Source organism: Macaca nemestrina, chromosome 4 (assembly GCF_043159975.1).
Source record: "Macaca nemestrina isolate mMacNem1 chromosome 4, mMacNem.hap1, whole genome shotgun sequence".
Lineage (NCBI taxonomy): Eukaryota > Metazoa > Chordata > Mammalia > Primates > Cercopithecidae > Macaca > Macaca nemestrina.
In genome coordinates, this window is record NC_092128.1 from 175,748,157 (window position 1) to 175,774,805 (window position 26,649).

A 26,649-nucleotide genomic window follows, 5' to 3' on the forward strand; every position below is an offset into this window, starting at 1 on the left:
CACAAAAACAGTCACTTGGTGGAGTTCAAATCACACAGAAAGGAATCCACTTAGTAAATTCCCAAAGTTGCAAACCATGTGGACCCACCCGGACTCCCGGGGAACTGGACAGCCCCCACTGGATTATACTGGATATGTGGGCATACAGCTTACGTCAAATTACCTGACCAGTGGGCAGGTAGTTGTGTTGGCACTATTAAACCATCTTTCTTCCTACTGCCCATAAAGACAGGTGAACTCCTGGGCTTCCCTGTCTATGCTTCCCACGAAAAGAGAAGCATAGCTATAGGAATTGGAAAGATGATGAATGGCCCCCTGAGAGAATCATACAATATTACGGGCCTGCTACTTGGGCACAAGATGGCTCAGGAGGATACCATTTACATGCTCAAGCGAATCATACAGTTATAAGCTATCTTAGAAATAATCACTAATAAAACCTGCAGAGCCTTGACTATTCTGGCCCGGCAAGAAACTCAGATAAGAAATGCTATCTATCAAAATAGAGGCTCTCAACTACTTGCTAGCAGCTGAAGGAGGGGGTCTGTGGGAAATTTAACCTTACTAATTGCTGTCTATACATAGATGATCAAGGGCAAGTAGTTGAAGACATAGAGATATGATAAAACTGGCACATGTACCTGTGCAAGTGTGGCATGGATTTGATCCTGGGGCCATGCTTGGAAAATGGTTCCCAGCGAAAGGAGGATTTAAAACTCTTATAATAAGAGTTATAATAGTAATAGGAACCTGTTTACTGCTCCCTTGTTTGCTACCTGTACTTTTTCAAATGATAAAAAGCTTCATTGCTACTTTAGTTCACCAAAATGCTTCAGCACAAGTGTACTATATGAATCACTATCGATCTGTCTTGCAAGACGACATGGGTAAGTGAGGATGAAAGTGAGAACTCCCACTAATGAGTGAAGTTCTCAAAGAGGGGAATAAGGCAGGAGACCACCCCTCATATTGTCTTATGCCCAATTTCTGCCTCCAAAGAAAGAAGAAGTAAAAACTAAAAGGCAGAAATGGAAGCCACAGGCAGACAACCCAGCACCGAGCTCTGGGCCTGGTAGTTAAAAATTAACCATTGACCTAACTGCTTGTGTTATCTATAGATTTCAGACATTGTATGGAAAAGCATCATGAAAATCCTTGTCCTGTTCTGTTCCATTCTGATTACCAGTGCATGCAGCCCCCAGTCACATACCCCCTGCTTGCTCAATCGATCATGACCCAGGAATTGCTCACTCGGGGAGCTCGGTTTTTGGAGACGTGAGTCCGCTGATGCTCCCAGCTGAATAAAGCCCTTTCCTTCTACAACTCGGTGTCTGAGGGATTCTTGTCTGCGTGCAGCTCATCCTACTATACTTTAAGGAAAGATAATTCTATTATCTATTTACCTACCTATAAATATTTAAGTATAAAAAGACCCCAAGAAAATTTTAAAACATCTTGATTTAAAAAGGCATGTTTCATGACCCAAAATCTTAATGCAAGAAGTATGGATATACCTGTCCAGCATTTTTCTGATTGATAAGTTGATCTCCTGCTATAAGAGAATCCCAATTTTGCTGTCTTATGAGCTCTTTAACTTCTTCATTAGGGAGATCAATTCGATAGTTGAAATCACCACACCAAAATACATAGTCATGGGAAAACAGCATCCTTCCCTGAAAGCAATGAGACAGAACTTTAAATTCAAAACAATCAATGTTCAAAAATGTTTCACAACTGTTTCTTTGCCTGAGATATGCTTGTCTCCTCCCATGTCCTGTTTCTTTAACCCAACAGTAATAACACATGTGAAAGTAAAATCAATCTCAGGACCCCAAAATCACTAAGCCCAGAGAAAAATCAAGCCAGGAACTATGACAGGTAAACCTGCCTCTCACTTTATTCCTAAATAAGATAGCTCCAAAGATAAGAAGCTACATACTCCCTCACAATTTGCCCACAGGAAATTCCTTGTGGACAAAGTACAGACAGAACTCAAAGTCATCCCTCTGAGACTCACCTGAGACAAATGCACATCTGCCTGCTTCCTCTGCCCTATTGTTTATGTAAAAATGCGGATTCACTGAGCCAGACTAAATTATGTATTCAGTGGAAGGCTGATCTAGGACTTAAAAGAATGCAACCTTTTGCCTCTTATCTACTTCTAACCTGAAAGCCCTGACTTCGAGTTGTCCTGCCTTACCAGACCGAACCAGTGTACATCATACACATATTGGCTGATGTCTCAGGTCTCCCTAAAATGTATAAAAGCAAACTGTGCCCCTGACCACCTTGGGCACATCTCATTCTGAATTCTGGAGGCTACATCATGGCCACGTCCTTAACCTTGGCAAAATAAACTTTCCAAATTGACTGAGACCTGTCTCAGATATTTTGGGTTAATATACATGAAATATCTATTTAGGTGAATATTCTTAATGTTTCTAGGAACTATCTTAAAGTTTCAAAAACAATGATGTAGAATTTGGGGCAAATTAAAATACATTTCAAAGCTTTATCTTCAAGAACAAGCAGCAAGAGCTTACCATAGGAAAACTCAATTTTCGTGCTATTTCTACAAAATCTTCATTTCTTTCTTTGACTTGTGACTGTCCTGCAGCAAAGTGGCTACAGACAAAGCAAAGGCTGGTTGTATGGAAGAGCATTCGGATTGCAACTGCTCCCTTATTTCCAGTTGCACCTCCCATTCCAGTCTTCACAGTATCAACTGCAACATCCCTTTGAAACAAAGAATTCTAAATCGCAGATTTGAAATTTCAAGAGTTCCATGTGCATAGGAAATTAGGAATATACATAATCATATAAGTACACATGGTATGGTACTTTGAGGGCAAGCCTTTGAAATAGTACAGTGAAGCTATTAGTGAGTCTTTAATCAAAACCCCCAAAACCCCATTTTAAAACAAGAACTATAGATAGTTTTTGTTTGAAGAACTGAAACAATAAACATTCTAGGCTTTTCTTGTTATGTAATGGTAGGAAGTAGCCTTAGAGGAGTGTTCTGTTTACTGACCTGATAAAAGGAGCATGCTGTGGTCTGATAAAAACAAACAAACAGACGCCCACCAACTGTTCAGAAGCCAGCAGCACATACTTGTTGTCTCTGGAGATTGTCTTCTGAAGTTCTACAGCCCAGAGCTTCTGATTTGTTGTGCTACAAGAAAATATTAAAAAGAGAATTTTTTAAAAAGATAATTGACAGTAGCCTCTTTTATGACAACTGTCAATTACACCTTCATCTACCCAAATTTCCTAAGACTCTGAAGGAAGCTTAGGCTGTTTTTGTTTCCTTTAAAAAGGAAAATCTATAATTTAGCCAAAAGAAAACCACACTTCAAAATCTAATTTATTACTTCTTTACAAAGAAAATATAAAGACATTAAATGACTACTCACTGGGTGAGTAAACTCAAACTTATACATTTTACTTTTTCCTTAAGTATTCATTAAGATGACAGAGAAGTACAGTACTACGGGAGATTGGTTCCAGGACCTCCCGTGGATACCAAAATCCAAGGATACTCAAGTCCCTTATATAAAATGGAGCAATACTTGTACATGTACATCTCTCCTATACTTTAAATCACCTCTAGATTACCTATAATACCTAATACAATGTAATGCTATGTAATTAGTTATTATATTGTATTGTTTAGGGAATAATGATACAAAAAAGTCTGTAAGTAAAAAAGACCAAAAAAAGTCTGCACATGTTCAGTACAGACATAATTTTTAAAAATATTTAATATTTTGATGAGTTGAATCCAAAGATGTGAGACCCAAGGATATGGACAGCTAACTATATGTGCTTCCAAATACATTTCCCCACTTTTTAAAATTTTAAATTTTTCTAAATTATAATTCATGTCTTTTTAAAAAATCTTGCTATGGGAAATTAGAAGACATAATCACTAAACAAACCACCATATACCCATTTCGAAATTACCAACATTTTGCCAATCTGTTTTCTTCCATCCTCTTTACCTTATCACATTTAAACATTAACAATTCCTTATTATCATCTAATAGTTTATACATACAGTTCCCCATTTATAAAAAAAAATCTTCTAACAGTTGGTTTGTTTCTTTAAAAAGGGTCCAAACAAGGTCCACATATTGCATTTGCTGGTCATGTCTCCTAATCTCTCTTTTTTTCTTGAGATGGGGTCTCACTCTGTCACCCAGAGCTGGAGTGCTGTGGCGGGATGTCGGTTCACTGCAACCTCTGCCTAAGCTCAAGTGATCCTCCCACCTCAGCCCCCCAAGTAGCTGAAACTCATTCTTCATCTTCTCAATGAACCTTATCCTGATCATTCATTTGAGACTTCCAACACTTCCCTGTGTCCCTATAGTTGGTTCCCTTTTCCTCTGTTTTCCATTGCACTTTTCTAACATGCTGTATAATTTAACTTATTGTTGTTATTGTTCACTGTCTGATTCTTCCCACTAGAATACAAAGTCCATGAAGATAGGGATTTTTGTCTGTGATTCATTGGAGGTACTTAGAGTGGTGCTCAGTAGATACTGCTTAAATAAATGAGTAAATATTCACCACTTTATTGAAGAGAATATATATATATATATTTTATATGTGTGTGTGTGTATATATGTATATGTGTGTGTGTGTATATGTATATGTATATATTTGAGACGGAGTCTCGCTCTGTTGCTCAGGCTGGAGTGCAGTGGCACAATCTCCACTCACTGCAACCTCTGTCTCCCGGGTTCAAGCGATTCTCCCTGCCTCAGCCTCCTGAGTAGCTGGGATTACAGGCATGGGGCACCATGTCCAGCTAATTTTTGTATTTTTAGTAGAGATAGGGTTTCACTATGTTGGCCAGGCTGGTCTCAAACTCCTGACCTCAAGTGATCCGCCTGCCTTGGCCTCCTAAAGTGTTGGGATTACAGGTATGAGCCACCACGCCCAGTCTAAAGAAGAATTTGATTAAACCTAGCCTAAAGAAGAATTTGATTAAATTCTATTTAGACAAACAACTGATCCATGCACTTAGTACTAGGAATCCTCGGAGTTATATTCTAGTTTAAGACCCGAATATATTTTCAGGAAACATAATCAAACAACAAAATGAGTGAAGTTGATTTCTTTCCAATTTTCCTGATGTGAATTGTTATTCATTTTGGCTAAAAAAATATTTGTCACTTGCAAGATTGATGACTATTTCAGCCTATAATTTTCTCCTGAAAAATCTTTTAAAATGTCATAAAATATGGGAAACTGCTGAAATTTAAAAGCAAGCATACTTTGTTAAAATAAAACACTGAAGCTTTAAGCTTCACTCATATAATTTGTATTTATAATATGGGTTCAGAGCAGCAGTTCCCAAGTGTGATCTGGGGACATCTTTGAGGGTTCCCAAAGCCCACGGGGTCACAACTATTAAGACATCTTTCACTGTGTTGACTGACATTTGCACTGATGGTGCAAAAGCAACAATGGGTAAAAGTGCTGGTGCTCTCGCTTGAATCCAGGCACCAAACTATACTAGTCGTCATTACAATCCCCACTGCCATATACCTGCAGAAAAAAAAAAAAAAATGCCACTTCACCTAAGAATGTCCTTGATGAAGCAACAGACATTATTAATTTTATTAAAGCTCAACCCAGGTCGCATCTTTTTAATATTCTGTGTGATACACAGGAAATAAACACAAAGCACTTTAGTTGCATACTGACTTATGATCTATAACTCAAAAAAAGAAAATATTTTAAGTTGGGAGTCAAACTGCCACTTTTTCTTTGGAATACAATTTTTCCTTAAAAGAACTAATGACAGACAATGGTTATTCAGATTTAGGTTACTTGGCATTTTTTTCAGCTGTCTGTCTCTTCAAGAAAAACAACGAAGAGCATTTGTTTTCAACGGAAAAACTTGAGTTTTCAGGCAAAAATTAGTATTCTGGAAAACTTGTATCTGCTACCATGATCCTTACAGCTTCCCAACAATTATTTTCTGATGCAAATACCAGTGATGGTAATTAAACAATATGATGCTTTGGTATTATATAATGAAATGTGTAAAATTTGGAAGCGCTACATAACTTAGGGAACCCAAGTGACCAATACATGATGTTACAAAATCATGCAAAGGTAAAAGATGAATTTTAGAATAATAGAGCACAAAAAGTTCATCAATATGGTTTCAGATTCCATTTTGCAACTAACCTTTAAGACACTACCATTTGGTGTAGTGTCTTATCTACACTACACCAAGATAATACTTCTCTGTTATCTACACTACAGCAGAGAAGAAATGATCTGTTTTGGTGTAGTATCAGAGAAGAAATTATCTAGAAAGGTTATTAAAATATTTCCTTTTCAAACTACATAGTTATGTGATTTTTCTCCATACACTTCAATCAAAACAACATACTGCAGCAGACTGACACAGAAGTAGATTTAAGAATCTGGCTGTCTTAAACTAGACATTAAAGAGATTTGGAAAACGACAAGACAGTGCCACCCTTCTCAGTAAATTTTTTGTTTTGAAACAGTTATTTTTCAAAAAATTTATTTTATGTTAGCATGCAATAGGTTTATTATTGTTTTTAAGTGAATTAAATGTTTTTAAATTTTCATTTCTAATTTCTAATATAAATAGAAAGACATAAACAACATTAACAAAAGTTATTTAACATTCTCAATATTTTTAAGTGTGCAGAGAAATCCTCAGACCCAAAAGTATGCGAAATGCTCTTTTACAGTTTAACAAGCACTTTTCCATTTATTATTTCAAACTATCCTTGTAACAGTTAATTATCTGTCCTCCATAGTTTCCCTCAACTGGCAAACTTTTCAGTGTATTAATGTGGTTAGCTTACCTTGCATTCACAATGTTTCCAGCATTCAATTCTACCATTTCTTCAAAACCAATTGCAAATATATCAGTTGGCTTACTTCTTTTATCTAAAATTAAGCATCCAAGAAATACTTTTAAATATAGCCTCAGGCAAATGGCAACCCCACCCAATACAATATAACACCAGAGCTCATAAAAATTGATTTTTGTGTTTTGAGTTTAACCAAATTCACATTAAAGGCAAAAACTCTTGAGTGGAATAAAATTATTAAAATTTACTTTCTATTAGGGTGTCCTAAGTTTGCTTCTTTAAGACTTATCCTTGAAGATTCTTCAGTCCTTTCAGAATTCACTTTGAAAAAATTCTTGCTAAAGTTTTTACCAGAAACAGCACAGAAACAAATCATTTCTCAAATCAAAATCTCACATAAAACTGGAGAGAGAAAGAAATTATTCAGAAAAGGCACAAAGAATAAAGTGACTGAGAAACTACCTCAAATTGCTGGTAACAGTTGGGAAGAATTTTTCACATTCAAATTTGAAAAACATAAGCTTGATCTTTTGGCTATTTTCTGGGTGAAAGAAATCCAGGAAAACTAGGAGAGATCCAGAAAGTAGGACACATCACCCTGTCTAGCTACTGGCACGCTGGAAACTACAAGAACTAACGGAGTACAGAGCTGCCTGAGAAAGCTGCCCAGCGAGACTTCGGGTGCCCCAAGTTTTTAGAAATGGGGACAAATAGTTAGAAAGAGCCTATATGGCCAGATGCTACAGCCCCTGCCTGTAATGCCAAATCCTTTGGAAGGTTGAGGTGAGAGGATCACTTAAAGCCAGGAGTTTGAGACCAGCCTGGGCAACATAGTGAGACTCCATCACTACAAAAAAATAAATAAATAAAAAAATTAGCTTAGCATGGTGGCATGCCTGTAGTCTTAGTTACTCAGAAGGCTGAGGAGTGAGGATCTCTTGAGCCCAGGAGTTTGAGGTTATAGTGACCTATGATATAGATACTGCACCCCAGCCTGGGCAACAGAAAAAGACCCTGCCTCAAAAAGAAAAAAAAAAAAAAAAAAAAAAAGAAGAGCCTATAGTCTGAAGTGATACTGAAATTTAAAAAGAATTACTGACTGCTATTATGTGCAAGGCTCATGCATACATCATCTCATTTAATCTGCCACACAAACATAAGAAAGATTATTTTTGTCTTTTATTTATAGACAGGAGGCTCGCCCAAGTTCACATATAAAATGCAGCCTGGCATACAGACTCTAAAGCCAAACTGCCTTAGTTCAAATCCTGGCTTTGCCACTACTGCACAAACATGGGCAAGTTCCTTCCCTTTCTATGTCTCAGTTTCTTCATCTGTAAAATTGGAATAATGGTGTCTATGAAATAATAGGTCAGCTCTGAGGATTAAATGAACACATGCAAAGTACACAGAATTATACTGTTAGCTGTTATTTTATTATTACTATTACAACTTCAAGTTCGGTTAAGTAAGAAAGGGCATTGTAGGCTGGGTACAGTGCCTCATGCCTGTAATCACAACACTTTGGGATGCCAAGGCAGGTGGATCACCTGAGGTCTGGAGTTTGAGACCAGCCTGGCCAACATGGCAAAACCCCATCTCTACTAAAAATACAAAAAATTAGCCAGGCGTGGTAGCAGATGCCTGTAATCCCAGCTACTCAGGAGGTTAAGGCAGGAGAATTGTTTGAACTCAGGAGGTAGAGGCTGCAGTGAGCCGAGATCCTGCCACTGCACTCTAGCCTGGGCAACAAAAGCTAAATTCAACCTCAAAAAAAAAAAAAAAAAGAAAGAAAGAAAGAAAAAAAGATTTTGATTAGAATCATGAACTTAATTTTCTTCTTTTTAAAAATTAACTTTAATTCCTTTTTAAAATAGTATATAATTACCAAGTTTTATATGTGAGGGTGATGTGTATAGGAAATGGTGTGAGATAAAATTTTTCTTTTCTAGTTATTTTTCATCAGTTTCATCTTAAACCCTGGGATTTTCCCCAAACTTTTTATTAAAATGCCCTTTCTCTTTTGTTTTTTTGAGAAGGAGTTTCACTCTTGTCGCCCAAGCTGAAATGCAGTGGAGGGATCTCAGCTCACCACAACCTCTACCTCCTGAATTCAAACGATTCTCCTGCCTCAGCCTCCCGAGTAGCTGGGATTACAGGCACACGCCACCACGCCCGGCTAACTTTTTATTTTTAGTAGAGATGGGGTTTCACCATGTTGGCCAGGCTGGTCTCAAACTCCTGTCCTCAGGTGATCCACCCACCTCGGCCTCCCAAAGTGCTGGGATTACAGGCATGAGCCACTGTGCCCAGCCCAAAATCTTAATAAAAGTATCCTCTGCTCAATGTTTGGTTCTGGCTATTAACAGTTTGGTGCAGAGAACCCAAACTGAATGCCAACAAAGTTTTTCAAGGATAAACCAATATTCTTAAGTCATCACATAAAGTACCAATAAATATCACTAGTTTTATAAGGCTGCTCAAGACCCACTCTGACATTTCTTATCTTAGTAACTAAATAGAGGATTAAGAATTGAAAAATTGGACATAGTAGGTTTGAAAAATAAAACTCAAATGATCAATTATATTTTAATTATGTAATTTTGGTTAAAATTAATAAACGATCAATGTTAAATAAAATAAACAAATAAAAACAAAATAAAAACAAAACTAGATTTTCTTATATGTGTGGTTGCCTTCAAAGAAATCTATGTGTGAATTCCTACTTCCTGAGAATAAACTATGAAAAGAAAAAGATTTTTTGTTTTACCATTATATGTTTTTATGAAGTAGAAAACAAAGGTCTAGAAATTTTAAAAAGGTAAGATTTTAATAGATGTGATCTTTAAAGACATTGGTCTTCAAATGTATAGCTCCAAGTTTCTTTCATAAATTAATGCATACTCTGAAGTGCTATATTTGTTTTCTAGATCAATACATCACAGTCAGGATTTATTAACTAAATCCAAATTATAAAAAGCCAACCTTGAAACTCCTGGATGCCAGCTAACTTGGGTGCATCAAGAAGCCAGTCAGTGAGTGTCTGATTTTTAAAAGCTATGCTGCGAAACTGCTTCCCACCATTCACATTCCAGGTTCCGACACATACTCGAATTTTCTTGGGCTTTGAATATTTGTAGAAATTCTCACACATGCTCTTTAGTACTTTAGAAGATGCTAATCAAGACAAGACACAACAGAATTTTAGCTGCATCAAACCATTTATAAAAATTGATTTTCATAACTGAGATATGATGTCTACCGAAAAGCACAATTATTATCACAAGCACAAACAAGCAAAAGATACATGCACAGGCACAAAAAAAGATCAGCCTTCAATGCAAAGCCTGTTATGAGGCAATTAACCAACACATCTTAAAAAAAAAAAAAGTCAACATTAAATACAATAGCCAAGTAAAAAAAAAACAAAAAACTACACATAAAGAATTATTGCAGCAACATGCAGAACAAATAGTTCTGTTTCAATGAAATGGTACATTAATGTACAAATACTAGGAAGATAGCAATTAACTTTCTACATCTTTCATTAACAGTCTGGCAAAAATATAAATTTTATTTTTCTCCAAACAAAACCATTTAAGAACATTTACATTTAAGATTGTAGCTACTGACAGGCAGCTTGATGAATAATGGCTCCTTGACAAAAATGCAAGATGATATTTCTGAAAATGAAATCACTACTTAAATGCTTCCCATCTCACTCACAGTGGAAGCCAAAGTGCTTAAACAATGGTCCACAAGTCCCTAAACAATTTGTTTTGTTTTTCCACCCTCATCTTCCACTCTCCCTGGTGCACTCTGCACGGGCCCTCCTGCTGTTTCAAAAACATACGAGGCCTGCTTCTACCACAGGGCCTTTGCACTGGCTGTGCCCACAGCCTGCAACACTCTTCCTGTACATCCTTCAAGTTTTTACTTTCCAATGAGGCCTTCTCTGACCACTTTATGCACTCTGCCCTTAACTTTCCATTATCCCCTCCCTGCTTTATTTTTCTCTATCGCATTTATTACATTTATAAACTATGTATTTTATTTATTTATCCTGTAACTTTCTCCCCTCATGAGAATGGAAAATCCATGAGGGCAGACACGTTAGTCTGTTTTCTTTATGGCAATACTCCTAGTAACTAAAAGACTACCTGGTACACAGTAAGTGCTCAATAAATAATTGTTAAATGAATGAATGTTCAGTACATTTTGAATCCTCAATCTCTTTTTTTTTTTTTTTTTTGTCTACAACTCATCTTTTTTCCCTTTCTAAACCACATTCTATCTTGGTTAAATTCGCAGCATAGAACGTTAAAAGCACCTCAACCTAAAAACAGAATCTGTACTTCACTGGCAGCTAACTGGTAACAGGAAAAGGACATCAAAACTATTTTCACCTTTTACCACATGATCTTATTTTATTATGATATTATGATACCAAGATATAGCAGTCTATGAGAGGAAATGAGAGTAAAAAATGCAAGTAACATCTTAGTATTCTTGTAAAGATAATTTTGACCTGTGGAACTGCTGATTTAGATAAGTATATCGCCATTGTTTCCAGGGGCAGATATGCAGATTGCTCACCATCTAGCTGTTTGCTTTGACAGCTTGTATAGAGGTGTCTGGGTGGTAATGAAAGCAGATTACTTGTCTGGCCTGTTAGTATGGTTAATTCAAAGCTGACTGTACCTAGATAAAAATAATTCTCTACGATTACGGTTTATCATTGCTCTTTAAAATTGAAGTCACTACTTGTTGTTACCAATGCAAACATAGCTTCTACAATCTATTCTGTATCAACACACAGGTTCTATAATAATTACATGGCTTAAAATATTCAGCAAGACAATGAACTGTGTGAACAAAAATGTGCTGCCTCACTATGAACTAATAAAGTCAAGTCAGTTTTTAAATGAAATAAAAAGGTAAAAATAGTCCTAGTTTACTCTTAACTGGTGGCACCTTAATGTGCTTAAAGAAACAGTGAGTCAAAAAAATAAAATAAAAAATTTTAAAGAAGAAACGAGTCTATGCTCAAACAACAGATGTCCATCCCTAAATACCATACCATTTCAGAAAATGGTGTTCATTATGTAAGTTAAAAATATATCCAGGTGCTCCCTTCCTCTACCCTTCTCAAGAAAATAATCAACAGCTTCTCAAAACATTCAGAACAATAACTAAGCCAAACAACTCTTAAGGGATAGCAAATCCTTTTCAACTAAATTTCTGGCAAGAGTTAAGCTTTCATTCCTTTTGCCACAGATTCATGTTTAAAGACAAGATCATAAACCTTGCCCAGAGAATGAAGACATGAGATTCCTAGGAATAAATAGGCAAGAAAAATAAAAAATAATCTTTAGGTCTTACACACTTAACTATTCTTTGTTAGAAATCTTGGCACTTTTTAAAATTAAGAGATTTCAGATCATATTTTAGTGCATGTCTATAGTTTCGAAACTATTTCATTCACAATAAGGAAATGCAACAATGCCTTCTTAAATATTATGTGTGAGAAACACTGTTGAGTAGTCATAAATATCACAGATGGCACTCAGAAATTAATTCAACGTAGTTACTTCTGGATTTTTTTCCATCAGCCTGTTAAGAGTAAGGCATAACACTAATAATATTTGTTCAATGAAATGTAAAGTGAAATTAAAACTAGCTGAATTATCTTCAACTGGAATTAAGCAATTGCTACAGGAAGACAAAAGCACTGCACATTTTCTTCAGAATGAAGTACTTAATTTTCTCAAGCTTGAAATTCTTTTCTCAGATTAAAACAAGATATCAATTTATCCTGTTAGAATCTGATGGCAAAATGAGAAAGCTTCCAATTATATGGCTTTATTTGTTTACAATATCAACTTCAGAAAAAAATGAGAAAAAATTGCTTTTATTTATAGATTGATTTTCTATACTGTACCTGACTGTAATGTCTGTTCAGAAACTATGGATGCATCAAGAAGAAAACAAAGAATCATTAGTAAAAACAAGTTACAATTAAAATGTAGAGTATAGTGACAAAACATTTTGAGAAGACCTCACTTTTTAATTTTAAGTCAATTTGATGACTTTATTTTTTCTGATAGCTATAGAACACCAAAGGTTACAAATAAACGATAATGACGGATACAAACCTTCTGCACCTAAGAAAAATCCTGCAGTGACTCAGTGATGTCCACCATTTCACCATCAGGAGCTCCTAGGCCTGCTCTTCTGGCTGCTCCTGTGTCTATGTTATGCATGCATATGTACATGTATGAGAATATTATGAATATAAATATGAAAACCTAAGAAGATGGAGGATGTTGAAGATATGGAAGATACTGCCCTAATATACAACTTTTAGTATTCTTTCTGGGACTTAGCAGTTGATAAGTACAATCACTTCAGCTATAACAAGAAAAACACATTCTAAAAACATCACCATGCTATGCAAATTTTGCAAATTCCCACAACCACAGAGCTCATGGAAAAATGGGGTAAGGGGTACCACATTCAAAAACTTCAACAGTGACACAGCAAAAAAGACAGGAACCTCATAAAAATAGTAGCAAGACATTACACATGTTAAATGGTTATGAAATACATGAATATAACCATTAATAAGGCGCTTCATCTTGAATGAAGTTGGCTTGTAGAAATGGGCATCAGACAGAGTGCAGCTTGTAATGTGAATAATGGAAAAAGGGATATCTGAAATTAGATGAAACGTTGAAAGAACAGATGTGAATAAGTATGGCTCATAACACACGTAGTGAACTGAGGCGGGGAAGATGTTTGAGGTGTGTGTGCATATGTGTATGTGTGTTTTATATGTTATATATATTTCTAGCCATCTTAGTTCTGCTGGGTGCACTTTTCTGCATTTACCCAGTGTTGCTTGCCAGCAAAATCACTCATAAGCTCAAGCAAAATTGGCCTTATGCTCAAACAGTTCCCTAATATATCACATTGGAACAAATTCCATTCTCAAAACAAGCGTTACAGCAGAACTGACTGTACTTTTTTTAAAGGTATTATTTTACTTATAGTAAAATGTGAAGGCAACTAAAAACACTAATGCTGAAGTTTGGGTATTACATAGGTCCCTTGTTTCTCCTCTTCTTTCCTTCAACCACTTACTTTCAATTGTTGCTTATTAATGCCTCCACATCAATGTAGGCACAGGTGGAAAGAGATGACAAAACACAAATCAGTCAAGTCTCTACTTTTGGAAGCCAGGAAGAAAGCCTGAAGTTGAAAGTAGTAGCTAAGATCAGATACTTTTTGGAGTTTTAGTAGGTCTAAGTTCCCCAGCCCAGTTATAGGTCCCTGTGGGGCTGTCTGTAATTAACTACCTTTAGGCACCATGCAGAATTCTGAAAGAATCCATAACCTATTTGACCAAGTAATTACCCAAGAATACGTTACTTGATGCAGAAACAATTTTCTCCCACTTGAACAGGGAACATTAACAAGTTTGGTTTAGGGCTAACAGAAAAAAATTTGTTTTTCAGAGTGCTAAAAAGTAAAAATGGAAAAAAATTATTGTGTCAATTATACCTCAATACATTTTAGAGAAAGAAAAAGCACGTCTAATCTATTAAGTTCTACAATGAATGCTGAGTTTTCCCATCATGCTACTTTTATGTGCTCACTGATAGGAGAAGCTTTTTTTAAATAAAAGACACAATGGAAGGTGAAAACCGATTCTGAAGGTCATATATTTATTTCAAATATTAAAATTGGTAATAGCAGTTAGTGCCCAATAATTAGCACTACTTTAAATTATTAATATGATTTAATGCTTATTTGAACAATAGCAATTAAAAGTTAAGACCAAGTTACAGAAACTTTTGGGGTAGTGATTTAAAAAATAACCAATATAGGCATTAGTTTTTCCAGTAAAGCATTTTTCTGCATAATTAGGCTATTAAATGCTCTATTAAAAGTACCAGCTGAATATTCTATGAAATACTGCCTTGTACAAAGTTAACAATGCTTAATTATTTACCCTCTCAATCATAATCTATAGAAGAAACCATGCATGGGCCTCAGTTTACAGCTTAGTAATACCACTGATTATACAAACATTTTAAAATAGACAAACTTCCTTTGGAGAATGTAATTTTAAAAAATTACCTTTATAGAAATCCCTTCGAAAACTATTTTAACCAACTAAAAATTGTTTGTGTAAATAAGTTTACATTTACCTCTTGGACTTTTAGGAATGTAAATAACAAATAAAATATAAAGTGCACATACCACGCAAACTTCCAGTAGTTAAAAGTGCTCGAGCTTTGTCAGCTAAATCACTATTCAGAGTATTTCCCAGCAGCAAAACATCAATGGCCTCTTGCTTGGAGCTGTCAAAGAAGTTATTCTGAATTGTCCGGGTGACAGACCGAGCACCATCTTTTAACTTTCCAGCCTGTTGAGAAAGAAAGGAGTGCAGATTTTCATTTTAAATATTACTGATTTTACTCAGTAGGTATTTTGAAATTTTAAATCAGTTTTATATGATTTGAATATGAAAAAGGAGCTAATCGTTCTATTTTGAATATATAGTCATGACAATTAAAATGCCTCCAACATGTCACTGTTTCCTTTCTTCTTTTGGATTAAAGCTCTGCACAAAGAAATGAAAAAGCTCGGTGCTACAACCTCATCCAGTAATGACATCTAGAGCAATAAATGTTTAAAATTGCTTATTACAAAGGAAATAAACTGAAGTGAACTTATTTAAAACAAGACAATTCCTTCTTACAAGGTAATTTGTAAACTTGGGGATAAAATGGATAAGGAGAAATGGGAGATAAAAGAAGATACACTGAGCTTAACTGCCCCTAGAAAAACTTCAAATTACTTTGGTAGTAGAAAAAGAAAATGGAAATTGCTCCCGAATAGCTTACATTAGTTAAAATTAAAACTAAACCTAAGAATGAAGGTCTAGTCTCAAAAGAAATTTACAAGTACAGTTCACAAAAGAATATTACATGTAAACTACAATTTGTATATTTTGAGTCATTTTATTGCCTATGCAAAAATACATCATAAGAAACTTATTCCTATAGTGAGAGTTGATTATAACTTTTAATGAATATATATTTTACTTAGGCATATCAGTTACCATAAGGATTTATTTTGATCTTACAGATTTTGATGACTGTCAAAACAAAAAACTTGCACCTTTTAGGAAATAACTTTAGTTTGCAATATGTAATTTTTACTCTTTAAAGAAATAACAGTAACTCTAGGCTTCTTTTCAGAATAAAGAGCCAAGTTTCTTAAATGCCACTAAATGAAGAACCAGTTTTCTTCAATGCCGTTAAATGAATGCTACTATATTTAATAAGCAATTAATGTTTGGCATTAAATGTTATTTCCTTCTATATAATAACATATACAAATGACATTATTTGAAAAGACACTCACCATTCACATTATCAGGCAATTAATCAAAAGGAACCCAGAGAAAGGAAAAGAAAGAGCAGTTCAGATGTTAGATTTTAGTTCAATTCAGACTAGCATATTTAATGTATAAAACTTTATATCTGTATATGTTAGAGATAAAAGACCACTGAAAATATATGTAACCTCTGTACATACATTGTAGTACATACATTGTAGTCACTGCAGAAATAAAAAGGTAGAAGAATATAAAAGAATATTTTAAGCAATAGTTTGAGAATCAGCTTTTAATAGCAAGAATTATGTTCTTTATTTAAAAGGAATAAATCAAAGTTTAACAATTTCATGTTTACAAAAATAGGGACCACTTAAGAAGTAAATATTTGTAAAAGTCAATACAAATTATTTCTATGAGTTGAACAAAAGAAACTTTGCAGGTAAGGCCAATACCTCTGGGCAGAGGCATGACGTATTATGAGACACAGGAGAGGAAGACTTGGAAATTAAAAGAAGACTTGGAGATCATGAATGGTCTTTAAAGAATTTCAGCTGCTATATGGAAGAAGCTGAACGAGAACTATAAAAGTGATAAATGTTCTCATTTCTATTCTTGAAATAATTTGAGGAACTGTGGAGAATTAGAAAGTTGATAAATTCAAGTGAGGCCAGGATCCTTAAAAAGTTAAACAATATTTAAGAATATAAAATAATGAAAATTATCTCAAGTATTGTTCTAAACTCCCTCAATAAGGGCCAAATACTTGAGAAGAAAGTAGTGTGTAGATACTGCCAGGAAATAAAAAGTAATGATGAAACAGACAATTATAATTAAGTCCGTTCTTTTTTTTTTGGAACAGAGTCTCACTCTGTCACACAGGCTGGATGGAGTGCAGTAGCGTGATCTTGGCTCACTGCAACCTCCACCTCCTAGGATTCTCATGCCTCAAAACTCCCGAGGAGCTGGGATTTCAGGTATGCACCACCACGCCCAGCTAGTATTTTGTATTTTCAGTAGAGATGGTGTTTCGCTATGTTGGCCAGGCTAGTCTAGAACTCCTGGCCTCAAGTGATCCACCTGCCTCAGCCTCCCAAAGTGCTGGGATTATAGGCATGAGCCACCACACCTGGCCCATATCTCACACATCGTTGGCACATCTTGATAGCCACACTTCCCAAGGTAAGATAAGTAAAGATCAATTATGCCCTAATGTTGGGTTCATAGTAAGCACTGTATAAACTGCTGATTTGACTTATTTGTCCCAGTGGCATACGTCACACATCTATTAACTGTACGCACTGTGTCAAGTGAAGGGAACATAAAGCCAAATAAGAGAGAACCCTTTATTAAGAGGTTTATGGTTTTAAAAATCATATTTGTAATCAAAACAAACAATACAAAAAGTAAAACAGATATACAAGGGAAAATCATGAAAAAAAGAGCAATATATATCATCTTAGTGGACTGTCACTAAATGACTAGATATGTCATATATACATACTTCCCAAACTTAGGGAAATATCTATCTTCCATTTATTCACTAGTATCCACTGTGAAAGGAAGTATCAAAGAAGGCATAAAAGTACATTAAACAGAATTCTAAGACACATCTATTAATTTAAACCATCTATTAATTTTAAAAGGCCATTTAAAAGCTTTATGAAGAGAGGAAAAAGAGGATATTCTGTAATGTTAAGATAGATCTAGACCTACCTTCGCTTTCCCTTCAAGAGCTCCAGTTCCTGCATATATCTTACTGATTGAATCACCATTCACAGACCACATTGACCGAAAAACTTCTTGAAAGCGAGTCACCAACTGAGGCTTTTCAGCTAAACCAAGAGCTTCCAACTGTTTAGCTAGCATCTAAAACAGCAAAAGAGAAATTTTTATAAGTACATTAATGTATTAATTGTAATATGGCTTTTAAGAACTACCAGAATCAAACCAAAAATTTATCGTTATAGCACTATTTGGGACTAGATTCTGAAAGCATAACAGTTTACTAGGCTGAGTTATTTCCCATCATTTCAATTTTTAAAACAAATACTGTATCAATGAAAACTACAAGTATTGATAAAGGCTTCTTTCTGGTTAAATGGCAAAATTTATCTTATTAAAGTATCCCTATAAATCAGAGTTGTTTACCTTGCCCACCTAAAAGAATTCATCCATCAACAGTCTGCATTAGAACTGAGAAAAATGTTTACTTAGTTTACCTAAATAACTAGGTCTCTTTAATTTTTGGATTTGGCTTTATAAGTTTAAGTAATTAAGGTAGGTAAAAAAAATATGGAAAAAAAGGAGTTGCTCTTAAATTGTCACAAAATAAAGAAAATAAGTAAAACCTCTGAATAAAGTCATGACAGCTTTTTATGCATAAAATCCTCATTGGTAATATATATAAGGAAGAACTGGGGGGAATAGCATGCAAGAAATTCAAGGATCTCTCAGCTTTCACAAGTCCCTATCACATATAACAATAAAAGTGTTCCAAAAAGTTACTGATCTTTATATGTACGAATTCTAGCCTAGAGTCAATGTTCAATCTTCATCCAATCTGTTTATCTGGAATCTAGTCATATTCTATGCCTTGCATTTTCACTTAACTCTTTCCAATTTATGTTTTATTTTATCATGTAAGTATGGTGATTATCCATAATTATAGAGAACCAAAAGCTAAAATAAAATTTTTTTAAAACCTTAAACTGGGTTCATTTAATTACCTAGAGACTTACACCAGAGCTGTTCTTTGCTAGCATGGAGAATAAAACAAAATAAGCTCCAGGTCCTCCTTTATCATTTAAATCTTTCTCTCTTCAAGGAACTGGGCAAAACTGATCTTACTCCTCTACTAGTTTGGCTTTGTCTATCTTAGTGGCAAACTTTGTAAACTGTCACCCGTTTGCTATCCTAAGGAGTTTTCTAATTCCTAACTATCAACAGTGGAGAATCAGCTAAGTCAGATCCTGAAAACTAACATCTGTTATAATTTTGATGAAGAGATCCAAGTCTTTCAATAAGCTTATTATCAGAATCCATGAACATTTATTCAGCCACTTAAAACCAGAACTTGAAACAAATCCAAGCCAAGATAAGATAAACTCTTATCTAAATGACCAACATGCTTGCTTTCATTTTCTTGTTTCTGTCAAATTTTCTAAATAAATTACAAATAAACCTCAAAAACATATTTGAAAAAACCCAAACAGTAAAATTTATTTAGTTACATGAAAAATATATTCTATAATAGAGAATTTTATACACTGTACTTTCATTTTTGAGATAAAGAACCTCAGCTGCAAAGTAACTAATTAACCAATATTCAGGTCAAATTTAAGATCATTAACTAGAGGAAATAAGAACATGTAACTTCCTATTGCTGTTTTTTTTCATAGCATTTGAGAACTACGTTAAGTTCTGATGGAACTAAACGAAGTTTAGCCACAGCCTTATAACCCTAACTTGCAGAATAGGGAAGACTTAGAAAGCTCAGCATTGCTAAACAGTTTGTCAAATAGTTGAGACTATGTTTATATTAGGCTGAATCTGATGGATAAGTAGTAAAGAAAAAAAAAAAAAGGTTGCAAACAGAGACCTTATCACAGAAGTTGAATCACATTCATTTTCATTCTAACTGGCATTTTCATCTGATCCTGTTTTTTATAACTACTAATTTGAAAACACCAAACGAACTGGATTGGGTTACAAATTGTCAAAAATATAGTCCTATATAATTGTATATGTGAAAATAGACCCTTCTTATCCTAAAATAGATTGTTAAAAGATAACACAGAGAATAAAAGGCCAAATACACACATATACCCACACCCACACACACACATATATATTTCCTCCAAAAAGACAGGGAAAAAATTGTTGAAATACTATAAACAGCAGATTTTAAAAGGGAGAATAAGGAACAACAGAAGTAGATAGACAGCTACCTAAAGAGAATATGAAGATCAGGTAAAGGAAATATTTAAATCAAAACAAAGTTTGGCCAAAAAAGAGACAGAGACTAGAAGTACAAAATGAAGCATACCATTACATATATTTTCTGAAAAGTAATAAGAAACCTAAGTATTACAAAACCACTTAAAGAGGCAGATGATACAAGGCACATACATTTTAATTTATTTTTTTACCTCTAAGCCAAGAAATGCCTGCACACTATTTGTTCTATCAAGACAATCCAAGCAGTTTGTTCGAACTGTACCACTCTGGCATCTGTAACCAATAAAGTTAAATATCTAGTTTGGAACAAAAATAAAACTAAAACAAACAGCAAATAATTGAGGTAATTAAAATGTAGCACCCACCTTCCCTCTCCAGCTTTTTACTATTACAGTATTCAAATATACAAAAAAAAAAATTATACTGTGAACATCCATATACCCACCATTTAAATTTGACAACTGTTAACATTTTGTCACATATTCTTCATTACATTATCTATCACACACTTACTTTTAATTAGGCCAACAATTAGAAACTAAATATACATTCAGGTTTATGCTCTTACAGTTCTTTGCACATAAAAGAAAAATATTTATGGAACAAAATTTTTTTTAAACCTAAGATCTGTTATCTCTAATGACTGTGTCTACAGCATTGATGCTAAATAAAATATAAATTGAAAAATTAAAAATTTGAGCTTTCTGCACTTAAGTTTCCCTTAACCGATATTCTGAACTCTTTTAACATTTACTTGGCCGGGCGTGGTGGCTCATGCCTGTAATCCCTGCACTTTGGGAGGTCGAAACGGGCGGATCACGAGGTCAGGAGATCGAGACCATCCTGGCTAACATGGTGAAACCCCGTCTCTACTAAAAAATACAAAAAACTAGCCGGGCGCGGTGGCGGGCGCCTGTAGTCCGGGCTACTCAGGAGGCTGAGGCAGGAGAATGGTATAAACCTGGGAGGCGGAGCTTGCAGTGAGCCGAGATCATGCCACTGCACTCCAGCCTGGGCGACAGAGCGAGACTCCGTCTCAAAAAAAAAAAAATTTACTTTTCTCCCCTATTTCACATACGAAAACTGAAATTTAAATTATACTAAAGCAGACAGTAAACAATGTCTTTCACTTCTATTTGCATTTAATAGTCTTTACTGGCATCAAGAAATATTAAAACATAAGTTTTAAAAGAGAAGCAAAACAGTTTCATATATAATAACATGAAGTATGAAGCCAGACAAATCCCAGTTCTAACACTTGTTAATTATGAGACTTGCAGCAGATGGGAATGGACATAACAATAGAGTCTATCCCTATAATTGTTATTGATACATGTTAAGACTTAAGTACACTGCCTGCTCCATAAAATGCGCTCACTAATGTAACCTCTTATTATTATTTGATGAATTCTAAAGAAAGAAAAACAAGTTTAAAATCAAGTATAGGATGGGTGAGATGGCTCATGCCTGTAATCCTAGCACTTTGGGAGGCTGAGGCAGGTGGATCACTTGAGCCCAGGAGTTTGAGCCCAGCCTGGGCAATACAGGGAGACCCCGTCTCTACCAAAAAAAAAAAAAAAAAAAAAAAGCCAGGCGTGGTGGCACACACCTGTAGTCCCAGCTACTCAGGAGGCTGAGGTGAGAGGATCTCCTGAAACCAGAAAGCAGAGGCTGCAGGGAGATGAGACTGCACCACTGCACACCAGCCTGGCAACAAAGTGAGGTCCTATTTCGAAATAATAAAAATAAAACAAAAAATTTAAAAGATATTTTATTTGATTATAAACTTTAATTTTAAAAAGAAAATTTAAGAGTTCAACGTTAAGAATAATTTTTAATTATAGCAATGTTCCAATTCAAAGAACAGAGAAACAGGGAGAAACAGGGGAGTCAAACCTTTGAACTTCACTTCCATTGAAATAAAAAAATCCATAATCTAGAAACTTCTGGACTTGAGGTTTAAGGACACTGTGTAATTTTTCTGCCTTTCCTCCCTTAACCATTTGATGATAGTCAAAATTCACCATCTGGATATCAGCAGCATGTTCAGAAGCTTTCAAATGACTCTGAAAGTAAAAAGGCAAATATTCATCTAAATGAAAGTAAAAAGGCAAATATTCATTTAAATATTCATCACATTTCATTGACACTGGCAATAAATCTTTTCCCTGAAGTCTCACATACTATCCCTCAGAGATAAGGTGACATAATTAACATCAGGGTACTTAAATAATATTCTCACCTGGTTTAGGAAATAAAAAATTATTTCCAATTGCCAGCATTTTATTTTTACAACACAAATTTAATAACTATTTATACCTATTATAGAATCTCAAAATTATCTAAGACAAAGCCTATCAATGACTGAAAGATTCATATTTTATAACTTCACTCAATACATACAAATGTTTTTAAATTTTACCATAAAGTCACTCTGTAAAGTATAATCTGTTTATTAACAATATTTCACAAGATTAAAATAACAGCTATATAATTAGGATGCTTCTGGACTTAGGAGATTGAACTTTAGAAAATGTTTTTTAACTATCTTAAGTTTATAATCATATGTAACACCATAATTTATACTAATTCATTATTAATTCAATAAGTGCTTAATAAAATATTTTTTCTTTAGAAGTCAGGCAATTTGGGGGTTCCTTTCGACATGAAATTCTCAAGTTTTCCCTCATCAATGCAAGAAGGTATAGTGTTGCATGTATATAAAAGCATTATTCACAATTCCATAGGTTAAAAACAATGACTATGGTTCTAGGAAGCAGGCAAAGCAATCAACAGATGAAGAAGGAAACTGCTATTTCTCTACTAGTGATAGATAAACTTTGGCAAGGAGGGTATTTTTCTGTTTCTCTACAAAGTAAAAAAGCAGATTAGAAAACAGTGTCATTTGCATTGAAAACTTTTCAGAATCCCAGTTTCAGCAACATTAGCCTAAATTGTTTCTTAATAGACCCAAAGAGTTCAAGTTTCCAACAAGTACCCAACCTTTTTCTTGGAAGTAATTTACTTCCTGGAAGAATCTGATTACCATATTATTTTTTACTACCATTCTAGGTGTCCATGGGGCAGAATGAAATAAGAAATGACCATACTTACCTGGAAAGCTTTACTTAACATATGTTCACCTTCCTTAGATCCAAGCAAATTTACTATTATTTGTTTACCATATAAGTTCTTAAGTGTTCTAAAATGCCTATTTAAGAAAGAAAGGAAATAAGCACATGTCAAATAAGAAGCCTAATTTTTTCAATAAATAAGAATCCATTATTAAATATAACTTATATGGCATTATTTTAAACACAGAATTGGAAAACTGGGTGCAAATTCATTGTACATGGTCTCAAAGCTGAATTTATGAAAACTCATGAATGCAATTTCCTCTCTGACTTATGGGTACTGAGACTCCCATCCCTGCCAGAGCTGTGGAGACATCCAGCTTCTGCCTACTCTGTGAGGCTGGCACCAGACAAGATAGACAACAGCCATAAGCTTGACTGGAAATGCAGTAAGGGCAGATGGCAAAGGGCTGCTGCTCACATGTGAGGACATCACATACTCTGTTGAGGATTCACAGGGACCTCCTTACTAGCTCCAGTCTTCAGAAAAATGGGCCCCAAATACGACTCTTTTTTCTTTCCAGCTTCTAACCATTCCAGAAGCTACGTAGAGCAATGCCACACAAAGAAATGTAACACAAACCACACCTATAATGTTAAATTTTCAAGAAGGTGCATTTATAAACATGAAACAAAATATACTTTCTTTAACTCAAAATGTCTAAAATATCATTTCAACATGTAATCAATATAAAACAACTACAGTTAACCTTTCAACAACACAGGTTTGAACTGTGCAAGTCCACTTATATATGGATTTTTTCAACCAAACAAGAATCAAAACTACAGTATTCCTGGCATGCAGAACCCATGAATATGAATGATGAACTCATAAGCATGGGTTCCACAGGGTCGACTGTGGGACTTGAGTATGTGCAGATTTTGGTATGTGAGGGTAGAACCAACACTCTGAGTATACCGAACATGATTTTACTAACAAGACACTTTACATTCTTTGTTTTTTTTTAAGGCAGTCTTTGAAATCTTGTGTGCATTTTATACTTGCAGCACATTTCAACTGAGACTAGTCACACATTTCAAGTGCCCAGCAGCTACATGTGGCTAGTGGTTGCTATACTGGACAATGTACCCACAGAGGAAGTTTTAAGGTCAAGAGATTAAGACCCACACTTCCATCACTACCACCCCCAGAAGTCATAACAGTAGGTGTCACTGTCTTTCAATTAAATTAGGAGTCAGAAGGAATTTTATTTAAAGCCAAAAAAGTTTGAAATAAATCAGTAAATATAAGTAGTCCCACTGCTTAGCAATATCAAAATTTAAAGCAGTATGTAAAAATTGTCTTACCTATCAAAAGCAGGTGCATTGGCCTCAAATCCCCTTGACATACGGACACGATGAGATCCCACCTTAGACAAGAAAAATATATTTAATCAAACCAAAAACCAACATATAGACGAAAGAAATATCACTGTTTACAATATTTAACAATTTCTTTGCTGAACACACAGTTGTTAATCAAATAACTGATTTTCATTCATGATATGCTTAAAAAAAAAAAAGTTCCAGGGGATTTCCACCCCCCACCTTTATTTTTAAAAAACCAACCTCATCAAAAAAGTAACTAGAAGTTACCTCATTATGAAATATTCGTAAACTAATAGGAATTTTTATTGATGAAAACTATTTTTAAAGGTGTTTTCATATATGTTACTTTAAGTTCAAACTACATGCCCTGTGTAACAGACAGTATTACCATTTGGGTAATTAAAAAAACTGAAATACCAACAGGTGAAATAACTCTGAGATCAACATAACTAATTCCAAAAGAGATTCAGATGAGATTTTATGTCTCTGACCTAAATTCCTACTCCTCCAAGCTGCCTACCAGTACAAATGTCTATGTGTTTTTTTCTTCTGCTATGTTGAATACTCTATTCACCTCTCCCTCACCAAAAGTTCCACCAAATTGAGAATATCATTCCTTCCTGGAAAAGCAGACTGTCCAAGTCAACCTTGCCATCACCCAACTATAGTAATTGCACATTTTGCGGAATCAGAAATTTTGGGTTAAGCAAATTAAACAAGATGGAAAATATCTACCTATTGTATATTGTTATAAGTTTTCTTTTCTTACATAGGAGAACAGCAGAGAGATGAGGCATAATTGAGAAAGATACAACATGCCAAGAAGAAATAGATAGGTGAGACCAGTTTATTTCTCTGAACTTCAATTTACACATTTCTCTCTGAGACTTTGGGATGAAGGCTGCCCAATCATAACAAGGACCACCGAGGCGGGCAAAAAAAAGTTGCCCAAAATTCATTCTTGCTAACCTGTGAACAAAGTGCTTTTTTTTTTTTTTTTTTTTTTTTCTTTTTTTTTTTTTTGAGACAGAGTCTCACTCTATTGCTAGGCTGGAGTGCAGTGGTGCCATCTCGGCTCACTGCAACCTCCGCCTCCTGGGTTCAAAGCGATTCTCCTGCCTCAGCCTCCCGAGTGGTTGGGACTACAGGCACGCGCCACCACGCCCGGCTAATTTTTGTATTTTTAGTAAAGATGGGGTTTCACCATGTTGGCCAGGATGGTCTCGATCTCTTGACCTCGTGATCTGCCTGCCTTGGCCTCTCAAAGTGCTGGGATTACAGGCATGAGCCACCGTGCCCCGCCCAAAATGCTTTTAAAGAGGGTGTAAAAGGAGGGTTGTCAAATCAGTCATGCAATTTGACAAGTAAAACCAGAAGATAAACTCTAATATGCTCATCCAAATCCAAAACTGAATTAACAGTACAGTATTATCATTCATTAAGCATTATCCCTCCCTGCACTCACTAAGTCAGATAATCTAATGAGTATTCTGATAACCAGGGGATTCTCTCTTTAATTTTTAAATAAGAAATCAATTAGCCTAATGTCACATCTGTGTTTTATTTTATAGTACTTAATAATCTTCATAGAAGTTTAAAATTTGAAAGATGTACGTCCCAGGACATTAAGCATTTTAGACTGCAGAAAACTCAGAAGAAGTTGACACTTTTTCTTTGGAGTAATCCCAGATTAATTGCCTATCACTCTATACAAGTTCAAGACTTAGCATTTTGTTTACTGATTAACATTTATTTTGCATAGTACTGCAATTGTGCATAAGGTGAAAAAAATCCAGTTCTCACGTCTTCCAGGTAATGCCTGTGGTTGTTTTCCATCACTGTTCCCCAACACATATATACATCCAGCTATGTATCACAGCTCTCATAGCAATATACTGGCTAGACTAGATTAGATTTTTGTTTTTGTGTTATTAGAGACAGGGTCTCACTCTGT

At 35.0% G+C, this 26,649-nt stretch overlaps 1 protein-coding gene across 24 annotated transcripts in view; it reads right to left on the bottom strand.

Moving 5' to 3' along the window:
• Nucleotides 1–26,649, bottom strand: part of LOC105472717 (synaptojanin 1) — a 102,817-nt gene that overhangs the window by 35,805 nt on the left and 40,363 nt on the right. For 12 of the 24 annotated variants that reach the window (XM_071095622.1, XM_071095629.1, XM_071095626.1 and 9 more), the window contains 12 exons: nucleotides 24,675–24,736; nucleotides 23,347–23,443; nucleotides 22,129–22,298; nucleotides 20,424–20,505; nucleotides 17,989–18,141; nucleotides 15,132–15,297; nucleotides 12,808–12,831; nucleotides 9,852–10,043; nucleotides 6,858–6,942; nucleotides 3,032–3,172; nucleotides 2,544–2,736; nucleotides 1,515–1,673 (listed from right to left, as the gene is read on the bottom strand). In XM_071095622.1, the coding sequence (XP_070951723.1) occupies nucleotides 1,515–1,673; nucleotides 2,544–2,736; nucleotides 3,032–3,172; nucleotides 6,858–6,942; nucleotides 9,852–10,043; nucleotides 12,808–12,831; nucleotides 15,132–15,297; nucleotides 17,989–18,141; nucleotides 20,424–20,505; nucleotides 22,129–22,298; nucleotides 23,347–23,443; nucleotides 24,675–24,736 (1,524 nt within the window). The remainder of the gene's footprint in view (nucleotides 1–1,514; nucleotides 1,674–2,543; nucleotides 2,737–3,031; nucleotides 3,173–6,857; nucleotides 6,943–9,851; nucleotides 10,044–12,807; nucleotides 12,832–15,131; nucleotides 15,298–17,988; nucleotides 18,142–20,423; nucleotides 20,506–22,128; nucleotides 22,299–23,346; nucleotides 23,444–24,674; nucleotides 24,737–26,649) is intronic. The other 12 variants (XM_011726244.3, XM_071095624.1, XM_071095634.1 and 9 more) reach the window with 2 other exon arrangements.